This window comes from Molossus molossus, unplaced genomic scaffold (genome assembly GCF_014108415.1).
Source record: "Molossus molossus isolate mMolMol1 unplaced genomic scaffold, mMolMol1.p scaffold_m16_p_14, whole genome shotgun sequence".
NCBI classification, from domain to species: Eukaryota; Metazoa; Chordata; class Mammalia; order Chiroptera; family Molossidae; genus Molossus; species Molossus molossus.
In genome coordinates this window covers 18,180,147-18,193,916 of record NW_023425349.1, presented here as the reverse complement: position 1 = coordinate 18,193,916, position 13,770 = coordinate 18,180,147, and the positions used below count along the sequence as shown (strand labels likewise).

General features: G+C 48.0%; 1 protein-coding gene across 1 annotated transcript in view; it reads right to left on the bottom strand.

Annotated features, from left to right (window-relative positions):
* The window catches only part of TNC (tenascin C), a 58,697-nt gene that overhangs the window by 23,582 nt on the left and 21,345 nt on the right, over positions 1-13,770 (bottom strand). Inside the window, exons 10-14 of the mRNA XM_036261518.1 lie at positions 13,415-13,687; positions 12,592-12,864; positions 11,734-11,976; positions 8,478-8,753; positions 5,926-6,198 (exon numbers count right to left, since the gene is read on the bottom strand). Of these exons, the coding sequence (XP_036117411.1) occupies positions 5,926-6,198; positions 8,478-8,753; positions 11,734-11,976; positions 12,592-12,864; positions 13,415-13,687 (1,338 nt within the window). The remainder of the gene's footprint in view (positions 1-5,925; positions 6,199-8,477; positions 8,754-11,733; positions 11,977-12,591; positions 12,865-13,414; positions 13,688-13,770) is intronic.

Here is a 13,770-nt window from a genome sequence, read left to right as displayed (position 1 = left end):
ATTCCCACGGTCTGCGTTTGAAGACTGTCTGAATGACTGAATTCCCATTAGATAATGGGACAGAAAACAGAACCACTTTTTGATCTCATATTAAAACATGCCCAGGATTCCCTTAAACATCACAGGAACGTCCCACCTGCCCAGGACTGTTCTCCAGGCTTACTGCTTATTCTTCAGAGTGCCCCTCTCCTCACCGTGTTCGGAGAAGCAGAAAGGACCCAGCATCTGTGAAATGCCCCCCGGGTGCCAGGCAGTTCAATTTCATCACACCCACTTCGTTCCTTGCCAAGGCTGCCAGAGGGGCCTGTGGGCATCCTCTCTCCACACGTAAGGGCACTGGGGTCCAGGGCAGTAAAGAACCAGGTGAGGTTGTGTCACTAGAAAGCTGTGGAGAGGGTTAGAAACCCTCAGCCTGACCTCAACATCCTCACTCTTCTAGGGCACGATGTTGGCGCCGGTTCAAGACTCACTTGAACTTCTTAACGTATCTTATTTATGGCAATTTAGACCCTTGGAGAGCCCTGGATTATTGTGAAGAGCAGAGGGCAAAGTTGGTTCTCCCGCGTTTCAGACTAGGTATCTGGTAAATTGACAGTATTTACAGTCTTTGCCATTGATTTAGGATGATCTCAGGAAAGGAAATGGAAAACCATTTCTTTACGTAATTCAAAGAGACGTTAGAAGTCAAGTTTAATGAATGGGTAAGGTTTAATTAAGCTTGGGATTTATTTGCTATTCTAGGTTGAGCCTTCATTAATCTGTTATAAAATCAATTTTAAAGAAATATTTTTTTTAGAGGAAAAAGATAAATTATTATATTTCAGGGCAGGTAATTTATGGACTGACTGCCTTACGTAGCATGATTTATGAGCAAAATTCCTGCCCTAGGCCATTATTAACTTAGAACTCACTCTTTAGCCAGAATCTCTGAACTGCGGCTCAGACAGCCTATAACCGAGCATGGAATCCGTGGAAGTTTTTGTACAACTGTTGACCACATCGTCTCTCTTTCCTACCAGTGGCTGTGAAGGATCCCTCTTCGCAATAGTATCTCTTCACTTAGCAGTTTATGTATGGAGTGAAGACTGTGTTTTGGGTTCAATATCACTTTAAAATGTCTATCGCCTCTACCCCCTTTTCCCACCTCAGAATTCTAAGCAGACAAATGAGAACCTTTGCACGAGTACCTGTCATGACAAAGGCAGTGAGGGGACTGCTGGGGCCCCCAGCCCAGGTGGTCCCTGTCACGCTAACGTCATAGCCAGTGTTCTCCACCAAGCCGGTGACGTGAGCCTCCTGTGCGTCTCCTGGGACTGTGAACTGCTGGGGCTCATGCAGAGCACGCGCATCACTAACATTGATAACAATCTTTGCAAAAGGCCCAGCTCGAGTGGTCCATGACATGTTGAAGCTGTCAGAAGTAATATGGCTAAGAATTAGCGCGCCCAACTGTGGCTCTGGCTCTGAAGAGGGAGAAGGAGCAGGGGCAGAGAGAGAGAGACATTGTTAGAGGAAGCAGTAGATCTCTCCAGATTGTCCCCACAGAACATGAAAGTATCGATCCCTCCACATTGTCGCTGGAAGGTAGCATAGTAGGCTTCATAGCTGTATCTGCAGGCACGTATTTTTGTTCTTTTCTGAGTGGAGACGTGACCCTTTGGCAGTCATGTGTGAAGAAAAGCAAACAAGTCGTGAGGGCAGTACACAGATTGATGCACAGGGTGTTAGGGGGACAGTCTGTCGGCTCTGTGATGGGGCCCTGGCTCTGTAAGATGTTTCAAGAAGACAGCTTCCTGTGTGGTAGACACGGAAGACTGTATCCCCCCCTAGAGATCTGCAAAGCACACTAGCATTTTAAAGACTCTGAAATGCTTGTTTTATAAAGAAACCTCCTTAATTTTGGTGAGCCCAGCATTTCATAAACTTATTGATCAGTGGATACCCTTTATGAGGGATCTTCTTTGAACAACTCAAGGAGCTGGTGGGCCGTTGAACATGCCTCAGAAAATCCACTTTGAAGTTTCCTGATTTAGTCTTCCGTATATCTATTTGGATTGTGCAAATTAAAGGTGAATATCTATATAAGAGAAATTCTCAACAGTCTTTAGAAACCCAAAATGTATACGCCATAAGGAAACCTACATTTCACCCCAAATGCTGTAAATGTGAAAATGCCTTTTATGAAAAAATTCCTGCCCTGGCGGTTTGGTTCAGCGGTTAGAACATCGGCCTGTGGACCAATGAGTCACTGTATTTGATTCCGGTCAAGGGCACGTACCTCGGTTGCGTTCGTCCCCGGCCCTGGTCGGGTCCTGTGGGAAGCAACCAGTTGATGTGGCTCTATCACACCAATGCTCCTCTCTCTCCCTCCCTCCCTCCCACTCTATCTGATAAGAAGTAGAAAAATACCCTCAGGCGAGGAATAAAAACAAAAGACGAACAAACAAAATTCCTAGTGCACGTAAATGTTAAAGAAACACTTGAACCCCAGGGTGCTGCATTTTTTCTGGTTAGGAAAGTTACTTACTGGATCATTTGGAAAGATGGACTGTTCCCCAGAGGTTAAGTTTCTCTCTCGAAGTTTGCACGATCAGGGATGAGAGCGACTCGTTTTTAAAGTAGGGGCCTGTACTGCCGCTTCCCCCGGGGATGTATCTTTCTGGCCTCCTAAATGCACATTTATCAAATACTACTGACACTAAAGTAAGTGTAACCCAGACTGTAGTTTAGAGAGAGGCAGCAGCCCTGGAGGACTGAGAGATGAGGATGAGGATTCAGGGTTGGGAGGAAGCAGACTGATCCTCCCAGGGACTTAGGGCATTTTGCTGCAGCTACTGTGTTTGCAGGAAGGAAGGGACTCATTTGGATAAACTTTAGCTGGACAATGTCACAGCATAACCCGATGCCATAAAGTCCCCTGGGACCAATAGGCTCTGGCTCAGAAACAGAGTATAGCCCTAAGTAATGGCATGGGATTTCCTACTTAGCAGTCAGTGGGAGAAGCTAATGATGGTACGATTTTCAGCCACAGCACTGGCAAATCACCTCCACCCCACAAAAGGTCAAATCCTCCACATGGGGCTCTGTCTGTCCTAGACTTGGCGGTGGAAGCAATCCCCTGAATTAAAGGATGGATGTTAGGACTCCTCATGTGACCAGACGGAGACCAACCGTGCCAACTCGCTCACCACGCTGAACAAGACCTGGCTTCTCAAGGGCGGGCATCCCGCCAGCTGTCCCCCAAAGGGTGCAACCGAGCTGAAGAGTGAGATGCAAGCAAAAGCTCAGGAAGAGAAAGGTAGTTCGTGTTCCCCGCAAGCTAGGGACGTTTTCTCCCACCGCTTCCAGCCCTTTGAGACGATTCCTTGACATGCTGCCTGCTTCCAGGAAAGGCAGACGTTTTCAAAAATCGAATGCTCTGAACATTCCCCACATGCACCAAGATTCGGACAAGATGATGGATGAAAGGAAGACCCTGGCCCTTTGCGACGGATTTCAGTGGATGATGAAATATGCTTGATAGAGTGAAGGTCACAAAAGAGCAGTCTGTAGGGAATGCAGGCAAGTGAAGGTCTCAGGGACCGGATGAGACCACGGGGTCCTCTCATGCGCTTCTAGGGGTATGTCTTAGGGTTTTTGTTTTTTTGTTTAACTCTGAATGTTAGTGGCACCATTTTTATTTTATTAAATTTTTTTTTCTTTATTGATTTTAGAGAGAGGAAGGGCGAGGGAGAGAGAGACAGAAATATTGATGAGAGAAAACATTGACTGGCTGCCTCCTGCATGCCCCCCACTGGGGATCGGGCCCACAAGCTGCGCACGTGCCCTGACCGAGAATTGAACCAGTGACCTCTTGGTGCATGGGTTGAAGCTCAACCACTGAGCCACACCAGCTGGGCCATGGCACTGTTTTTAAAATCTTCATGGAGAGAAAGAGAATCGAGCACTCTGACCAAGGAACCAAAACCGGCATGCACACACTTCTTCGAATTAGACACAGGCCAACTTTGATGAGAAAGACCACAAGGCAGAAGATAATGGGAGGGACTGGAAACGATTATTCAAGATCAGATGCAAGGACGGTTTAGAAATTCAACCCAAGAAGTCAGGGTAACTCGGCACAAACACACAGAGCAACTCCAGATGTGAACGCATAGTAAGAAAAAGGGGCTGATACTGAAGTTCCTTAGTTGGGGTGAGAGTACTGTTTTTTCAAGAAAAGCTTCAAAGCTCTCATTGGGGTGGCTTTATCGAATTTGAGAAAGATCCGGAGGAACTAGGTGGATAAAAAAGGGGGAGCGAGTGTTTTTTGGAATGCTCCTCAAAGGGAATTCAGGGGAGTGAAGAACCGTCGTGGGACATGCCTGTGGTTGTTCGGACCCTCAGGATCTGAGCGAGCCGCCTGCCAATCAGCCCAGAAGGTGGGCAGTGGGGTTAGAAGCAGCGTTGAGGTTGGTGGGGATAGAACCACAGGATGCCACAGGCACGGGACGCACCGCCGTCTCCTGGGGGTGGTCAACATTCCTAACTTCTCTAAGAAAGCTATCAAAGGGGCACTCCTGAGTTTCCACGAGATGGACACACTGCCCAGGTCACATGTGAGATCGGGAGCTGGATAAGAAGAGGTTCAGCTACTAAAGCAAGGAGGAAAAAGATAGGGAAGTGTGTCCATTTAAGACACTCTTACAGGGCCAAAACCAAAACATATGACTAAATCCATAAATTTTTATGCTTTGCCCTCTGATACAGGAACAGGTCCTTTGTTGGAAACCAATCTGAGCCATGGGAAACAAATATATGTGTTGACTAATTTTCTTCCCTAGGTTTTGTTATACTTGCACCTGCCTGAGATGAGAACTAGACACTGTGGGCCCTCTGACTCCTCTGTGGACCACCTGATAGCACTGTGTAGTCTTATGTAGCATGAAGACAGACCCTTCCTCGACCATGAGTGACTTATAGGATCGATAATTCTGATGCTACAATGTCTACTCTTGTCTTAAATCCTCCAGAATATGAGACTGTGAACTACAGGAAGAAATTCTCCTGTGTTTAGTCCACACACAACTCTTTATTTTCAGTGTGTGATGTCTCACTTTACCTGTCAAGAGAAGGCATTGTCCCAATTGTGCCAAGCATGCTGTTTTGAATGGACAAGGCTCTCCTTTCTAAGTTCATATAGAATATTCTCTCCTGCCGTCTGCCACAGAACATCGGCCATCGTATGTATGTCATGGGTACAGATTTAAAGTAAGAAACATGGCCTCTTCTGCTAACCAAACTCCTTGTTTCAATGCAACTATTTTACTTCTGTGTTTACCATTTATCATTCTCTGTTCTGGGGGCAAGAGAGCATGTTTTGGTCTTTTCTCTTGGAGGTGGCATTGGACGAGGGGTGTTCTGGATGGCATGATTTCCTTCTGTGCTCATCTGATGAGGAGTCTACTTATTCTCATCGCTTTCCCAATTAAAAAAATAAACAGCACCAACACAATCTCATGAACTCATCAGACGATGTGGGTGTTAGGAGGTCAAAGACAAAGACCAGATAACCAAAACTACGGTTTCTGAAACCTCTCTGATTGACGTAGCTGTCCTTCTAACTCAGGGACAATGGTCATTGTGGCTTTTTGTGGTTGTTACCGGAAGGAAGAATGCTTTTTTCCCAGATTCTCTATGGCAATCTGAACCAAACTACATTTTATCCTGCAAATGTCCTGGTCAGTGATAAGTCAGGCAAGGGGCTTCATGAAAATCCAGCACTTGGGTCACTGTTGGAAGAGAGTTACGTTGACTCGTGCTCCGGCCTGGCACTGCCGAGGAGTCGCTGCTCCGTGGCATGGGGGTCCATGGGCAAGAACGAGTGGCTTCACCTGCAAGGAAGACCCTGGAGAGAGAGGGCGTTAGAGGTGGGAGCACGTGTACCTGTGGTGGCTGTGACATTGATGGTTTTGGTCCGGGTGCTGGGAGCAAGTCCAGAGAGGTAGACAATAAATTCATTACTGGGGCGTAGCCCTGAGATGTGGGCAGTCCGCTCAGCACCAGAGATCGTGTGTTGCTTCGTCTCCAGCAACCTATTAGAATCAATAATTTCAATGGTAAAGGTCTTGAAGGCTCCATCGGTAGCTGTCCAGGAGAGATTGAAGCTCTCAGGCGTTATGTCGGAAACACTTAAGTTTCCAATTTCAGGTTCTCCGGCTGAAAAAAAGGGGGGTGGGTAGGAGAGGAGAAACAAATAAATTTGGGTTAATCATTTGGCTTGTGTTGTGAGGTTGAGGTTGTTAATAGCACCATAACCGGATAAAAAGAGCTGCTACCTGAGGGTTATGGTGAAATGAAGCCGTGTTACCAGTCAGTGCCAACGAGGGAGGAAAGGGGATTTGTTAAGAGAAAAATACAAAAAGGAAGGTTAGGCAATTAGACTTCCCTGCTCTGGGGCCGTCACACACGGTCAGGCTAGCTGAGATCTGGGGTGTGAGAAACATACTGAATGATGGAGGCCAGACCTGCTGTGTCTACGCCCAGATGCTCTGGGGAGCCCCGCCTCAGAGATGCTGGCCATCAGTCAAAAGATGTGAGCACCAGCAGCCTCCCTTCTCCTGAACTGCACCCAGGGGACCAAGATTACTTGGCTCTCTCCTGCAGACATCCTTGGCTTTGAGGAAGCTCCCATCAATTCAAATGAAGACTAACAGATGCTGATGCCATGACCAAGATGGTACCTGGAGGGTTCTGATTTTGTGACTTGAAGAACATTGGCAACTTGTTGGCATCATTTTTGGTATTTTCTTTATCCTTCTGACAAGACCCAGCTGTTAAAATAGCTTGTCCTCTCTTAACTGCTTTCTATGTGGGCCAAGAAGGCTAGCATTGCGTCGCCAACCAGGAGACCTGAGCCAAGGCGAGGCAGTTAGGCAGCCCTGTTCCGCCAAGAAACAACATTTTGTCTTGGAGACGGTCCTGCCCGAGCTTTTCTGAGCAGCAGGGATAATATATGCAGAGGGCAGGCAGGACCAGGGTTTGAAAGACTAATACTGTCTCTTTGGCAAGGAAGGAGAAGGCCTTCCCATCCTAACGGTTTGGTGAAGCTCAGATCGGATGGAATTAGGGCCCTTCCTCCCCTCATACTGACTCGTCTAAAGCAAGAATGTTGCTATCACTAAAAAGAAAAAAAACACCCAAAACCCATAGAAGTACTGAGAACACCCAAACCACAAGATCTGCAGGAAAGATCAGGAGTGGAGGGTGGTTTCTCTGCTTTCTGAGGAGGGATGGTCTGTGGATGTGAGATGACATGAACCCCAGGTCCATCCAGGGCAGCCTCTGCGGCAATTTTTAGGCATTTCAGGGGCCTGTTCATGCGGCAGTTGCCTGTGCTGTACGTTTATCTCAGTGACTTACTAAAATGACGGAGGCTGCAATGGGGAGCTATGTTTTTGGTAGAACCAACCAGGACATAGAGGTTTGCATGAAAGTTTGGTTGCAATAATTATCTAAACATGGGGCAGGCATATGCAAAACCAGACAACACAGCCTCTGTGTGCTTCGAGGTGACAGTGGCCCGTGGAAGATGAACAATGAAGACAGGCTCCTGGAGAAGCACTGAACGCCTTGCCGCTCAGCAGAGTGATGAGCCAACCATGAGGCACGGCCTGGGTCTAGGCTGGGAGTGTGCCATCAAAAGGCCAACACTCCAGGGGGCAACTCTGGATTAAAAGAGCTAAAAGGCATCAATTCTCTGACATTCATAGCCTGGGACATCCTTGCTTCAAGTGCTGCTGGGTGCATTCTGCTCATGAATGGCTTTTTTTTGGGGGGGGGGGGGGAGTGGTATTGTCTCCAGCAATAATTGTGTGATTTTCTTTCTTTTTGGTGTTTTGGTCTAGCTATTTGCTAATTCAGTGTTCTAACAATGACTCAGTATCCGAGCGAATTCCCCAGAGGAGGATAATTCAGTTCTCTTATTATACTCACTGTATTTAAAGAAACATTTAAATTTAAATTAAAACATTTTTTTTTTTTTTTAATGCAAGAATGACAGTGCCCATACACTTGATGGGTTTGGGATAGGAAAACACTATTTCCAACCAAGAAAAAGACTCTCTAAAATAAATAACCTGTGTTCCCTCAGAACTCACACATGGGAAGGGCCAGTTTTTAGTGATATCCAAGCACTGGAAAAGAGAATTAAAACTTTCAGTCTGTTTTCTGAAACAGAAAGCCATCATTCAATAGACACGAGAGATGTAGTTGTAGAATTAGACAGATAAAGTCTGGGAGAGCCTGGGAGCTGAAGGTCAGAAAAGGCAACATCTATATTGTTTATTCTCAGGATGGCGAAGGCACAGCCCGCAGGGAGGTCTCTGACCATGCACAGCCAGCAGCTACGGGGCACATGGAAAGGATTTAGAGTGGAGGGCAGCTGACTCCCTGGAGAGAAGGCAGGGAACCTGGGGAGACAACAGAGAGGAAGGTACCTGTGGAGGCCTCAGTGGAGAGCACGGGTGTTCTAAGGCCCCCGATCACCCCGTAGATGGTAACTCTATAAGGGGTGGCGGCCTTGAGGCCCGGGATGTCCACAGCCCTCAGGCTGCCCGGCACCGTGAGGTTCTGAGCTGTCTCCACCTTATTGGCCTCCTGCACCTGAATGACAAAGTGCTCATAGGACTGGTCAGCTGCGGTCCAGTTGAGTTTGAGGCCATCCCAGCGAACCTCGGTCACGGCTAAGTCTCCCAGCTGGGGAAATTCCTCTGAAGAAGGACAGAGAGGTATGTGTCAGTTCTGTAAACCAAAATGAGAAAACCGAATGTCCTAAAGCTCAGGGAAGAAAGAAAGGGGTTAGACAATTTTGTGTGCGTGCGTGTGTGTGTGTGTGTGTGTGGTCATTCTTGGTCTCTGGGCATTTCCAATTGGTACTGTGGTACCCTGGCCACAGATTTTCAGCTTTGTTCAAGAGCTGAAAACGGTCAGAAAGGGAAACATCTGCATTGTTCATCCCTGAGATGGCAGTGCCGCCCGGACCACTGCACAGCCCACCAGGGGATCTCGGAGAACACGCAGGCAGAACGTAAAAGACGATTGGAAAAGGTGGGGTTGTGGGTCAGGATAAGGAAAGTAGGGATGGTTCATGGTGCAGCCTTTGGACGCAGCCGGGCCTTGGTTAGAATTCTGACACTGATGTTTGCTAGCTGGGTGACCTTGGAATGTCACCCAACTCATCTCTGGGCCTCACCCTCCTCACCTTTGAAAGGAGCTGACAGTGCTATTTATTGGATGATGGGGATTGAATAATACTATTTAGAAACCTCTGAGTACCCTACCTGACACGCAGTGAGTGCCTGGTAAGTGGTCGTCTAACAAATACTTTTTCTTTTATTCAAGCCAGTTTTGCCCTGTCAGCAGCCCCATGACTCATTTGCCCCCTTTCGACTACACCTTTTCACTTTCACACATGTTGCCCTCCACTCCCTTCTCACTAAGCCCCCAGGACCAGTAGGTTCTGGTCAGCATCAAACTACCTTAAAGAGCAAAGCCTCAGGTTTGCTGACCAAGAGAACAGAGTTTTTGTCTAAAGATAACATCTTGACCTCAGTTATGTTTCAGCCCCAGATTGATGCAGGTAGAACAGACTCTACTGACCATATCCTTTCAAAATCAGACTGAACGACACCATGGCTGATGTCAGCACCAGATGCAATGATCAAAACCACCTCCTACCCTGGCCCCAATCAGTCAGTAGAACTCACGACCCTAACTGCCTTAGTTGACATGATGAATGATTTTTTCCCTATATAATCCTGTCTTCTAGAAGCCGTCAGGGAGCCAGATTTTAGAGCATTAGCTCACCCGTGTCTCTGGTCTGGGTTGCATTTCCTTAAATAAACCTTTACTTTCTTTGCTGCAAACTCCCATTTGCATCTTATTGGGCTTTGATGCACTCAGACCAACAGTTTGGTAACAATGTATTCCCTTGGAAATTCTTGGTCATATGGGAGCGAGTTCCCTGCTCTATTGCATTACCTGACCTTGGAGAGGTCATCTTATTGCTGGCCACCTGCTATCTGACTGGGTTTGTAAAGCCTCAGGGATGAGCAACTCTGAAGTTTTATCTCTGGAGTTTTCCCAGCTCTCAGGGATCAAAGGTTCTGTTCGGGAGTCCTGGTCTGGTTCTTGTCCTCTCCCCGTCCTCGCAAGGACTGTGTCTGACTGAAGAACGCCTGCCCTTGGGGTGAAGTGAGGGCTCCCTTTTCATTGAGGGTGTTTATTGCTTGGCAAACGGTGCGAAGCAGGGCCCACCATTTATTTTTCTCTAACAGAGGAAGGGAATTTAACGTCGTTATTGTGGCTGATTTAGAAGGTTTAGATTCAAATGTAAAAATCGATCAATCCATCAAACAAACAAAAAACACCTGCTTCTCAGGGTTAAATGAAATCGCTCAGCCCCTCTTTAGTAGCCAGAAGTGGCCACGGATTCCAAGTCAGATGCGAAAATAACTGTGGGAATTTTACGGTGAGAGTCTGAGCACGCTCTGCCATTTAGAGGGGCCGTTTCAAACTGTGCTCCACATGGACCTGATGTGTTTTTGGAAGAGCTGGGGCCATGGGAGCCTGCTCTCGGCAGCCTGCTCCGCCTCCCCAGCTCGCCAAGATCGGCTGCTGGTTGATCTCTTAAGATTTCACGTGCCAAGGAGCTCTGCTGCTAAAACCAGAAGTTAACAGATGACGGGTGTGGACTGCTAGCACCCTGCACCCAGATTACGTGCGTCTCAAAGGCCCCTTTTCCTCTTGGGTTTGAAGCTACTCCAGGAAACCAGGACAATGACAACCTGGCCAACTTAGGACAGTGGCCTTTCTTAGTTTTGGAATTGTGTGTATCGTTTCTAGCAAGGACCCAATTTATTTGTTATATACGAGCAAGAAAAGCAATTTTGTGAATTAGATTATTTGGACAGTGTTATCAAAACAGAACCTGTAGACGCTATCACGGGCTTCCGGCTCCGCCTAAAAACCTTACTATCAGATATCTGACCCATTTTCCCACAGCTGCTTTGAAAGCTGTTTCTAGAAGCCTCATGGACAGTATGACATTTCCTAGAACAGGTGGATCAGCATATTTTCAGGGGACACCTTGAGATGAATTGTTTTTCCTCCCCAAATGGAATGAAAAACCTTGACATCAAGTGTGGCTGTCCTCTTTGGGGGATGTCCCTGCCTTGAGTGTCTGTTAAGAAGAGAGAGCCTGGATCATTTTAGAAGATGACCAGATCATTTCAAAGGTGATCCTGTAGAGGTCTGACCACAGGCTCTGGCAGTGACTCTGAGGCCACTAGCAATAAGATTTCTCTAGAAAGTTCTGACCGTACTATTGTGCCACCACCCTACCACTCATTGATGCTGTTTTTATCATGATATGTTGCTATCTGATATATTTAGCTCTTCGCTGTCCAATATTTGTTACAGAACTTTGCTGAGCACTTTTATGATCTCGTTTACTGCTCCCGATCGCGTTCAGAGGCAGGGGTGTTATTGCAGATTTAAAGGTGAGGAAAGAGGGCTCAGAGATATAAAATGATACCCCCTAGAATATTCGGCCAGTTAGGTGGAGTTCCAACCTAGACCTCCCTGAGTTACAGCCTGTGTTTGCTCCGCCCCTCGACAGCACTCAGAAGACGGGCTCCTGCCACACGGGGAATCTCCTCTGTTCCACAGCCTGGCTCAATCACGTGCCCGGGCTGATGACCTCCGCAGCAAGGGGTGGAGGGCTGCGGCCGCTGACCTCGCCCTGTGGGGTAACGGTGTACGGGGTATCAGCCCTGAGGCCTGGGATATCCATGGAGCACAGGCTACCAGGAACGCTGAGACCGTGGACGTCTTTGGCCAACTGCTCACAGATCCCGTCTGGGGTGGTCCAGGGCAGCCTGAGCCCATCCCAGCTAACTTTGGTCACCGTGAGGTTTCCCAGATCAGGAACCTCCTCTGCATAAGGACACAGAGTCTCCGAGTTACTAAAGAAAGGCGGCTGCACATTGGAATTCAGGTAAGATGGCATTTTGGCGAGGGTGGGGTGAGCTGTCCTGGGAGTGCTGATTACAGATGCATAATTTATTTACGGCGGCTGTGGAGCTCACTCTAATAGTTGGCACCAAAGCCAGGGTTTTCCTATTCAGCCTTTGGGAATGAAAGACAGTTCTAGGAACTGTTCACGACTTCTATTTTTGACATACAAATGGGGCTTTGGGGAGTCCTTTGCTGTGTTCTTCAAGTGAGCTCAGACCGATTTTTCTCCCTCTGGCGAACTGTGCTTTCCAGCTTCTTAAATGTTACAAGTGAAACTTGCTTTGAAAGGAAAGTCATCTCTCCCTTTTGTAAAGGAAGAGTAGGTGGAATTTTCCATGGAACTGGCCCCTATGCTGTGACTGGGGCTTGGCCATATAAGGGATATGACATTTGGACAAAGCCCGGTGATTTTGCAGGTTTACCCTAAGGTGGGGGTGCTGAGCCCAGTTGACACAGGGGTGGGGGTGGGGAACTTTGATTCCTTCTGGGCAGAGACAATGGGAGGAAGTAAATGAATGAATCAGTTTAGAATACCTGTCAAGATTTCAACAAAGAGAGGGGTTGTGCTGAAGTCCTGAGTGACCCCGCGGATGGTGATGCTATAATGAGTGGCTGCTTTGAGCCCTGGCAGGTCCACGGACCGCAGTCCTCCCGGGACTGTGAGGTTCTGAGCTGGCTCTACTGTGCCCGTCTCATGCACCTGAATGAAAAACTGCTCATAGACTCCTTCCGGAGCCGTCCAGTTGAGCTTGAGGGTGTTCCAGCCCACCTTGGACACGGTGACCTCTCCCAAACTGGGAATTTCCCCTGGAGAAGGACAAAGAACCAGTTTAATAATCAAATCACAGCAGATCCGGGGGCTCTTGAACACAAGAATAGGCAGTATGTGACTTTAAAAAAATGAGGCTTTCTTTAGACAAATGCGCATCATGCACTTTCCTAAATTTGTGAAACAGAGGGAAGGGGCGAGGTGTCGGAAAATATTTGTTATCTTATTTCATTAAGAATTGCCTCCCTCCAGTAGACAAGGACATTAGTTTCATCCTTTTAAATAAAAAGCCTTATCTTCCCTTACCAGGAGGCAGCCCACTTGTGAAGCTCAGGGTCCCTGCCAGGGGGGCTGTGTGTAGCCCCCAGGCTGGGCTCCGCAGAACTCCGAAGGGTGTTGCCCACACCACACCGGGGCAGTGTGAAAGCAGCCCCTGGGGTCGTGCAGCCTCATGGCCCCCCATTCTCAGACACCACAGCACCACCACGTGGGCAGAACAAGTCCATTGAAAAGCAAGTTGTGTCTGATTATCCTCGGCAGTTTCCTGTTGGGAGAAGCAGAAGCTATAGACAGAAAGGGAAGAGGTACCTGTGGAGGCCTCAGTGGAGAGCACGGGTGTTCTGAGGCCCCGGATCACCCCGTAGATGGTAACTCTATAAGGGGTGGCGGCCTTGAGGCCCGGGATGTCCACAGCCCGCAGGCTGCCGGGCACCGTGAGGTTCTGAGCTGTCTCCACCTTGTTGGCCTCCTGCACCTGAATGACAAAGTGCTCATAGGCCTGGTCAGCTGCGGTCCAGTTGAGTTTGAGGCCATTCCAGCCAACCTCGGTCACGGTGAGGTTTTCCAGTTCAGGGGTGTTGTCTGAGTAATGACAGAGATGGGGTCAGTTAAACCATTCCTTCTGGGAACCCAGAAATGGCAACCTGGCCACCAACACCAGAAGC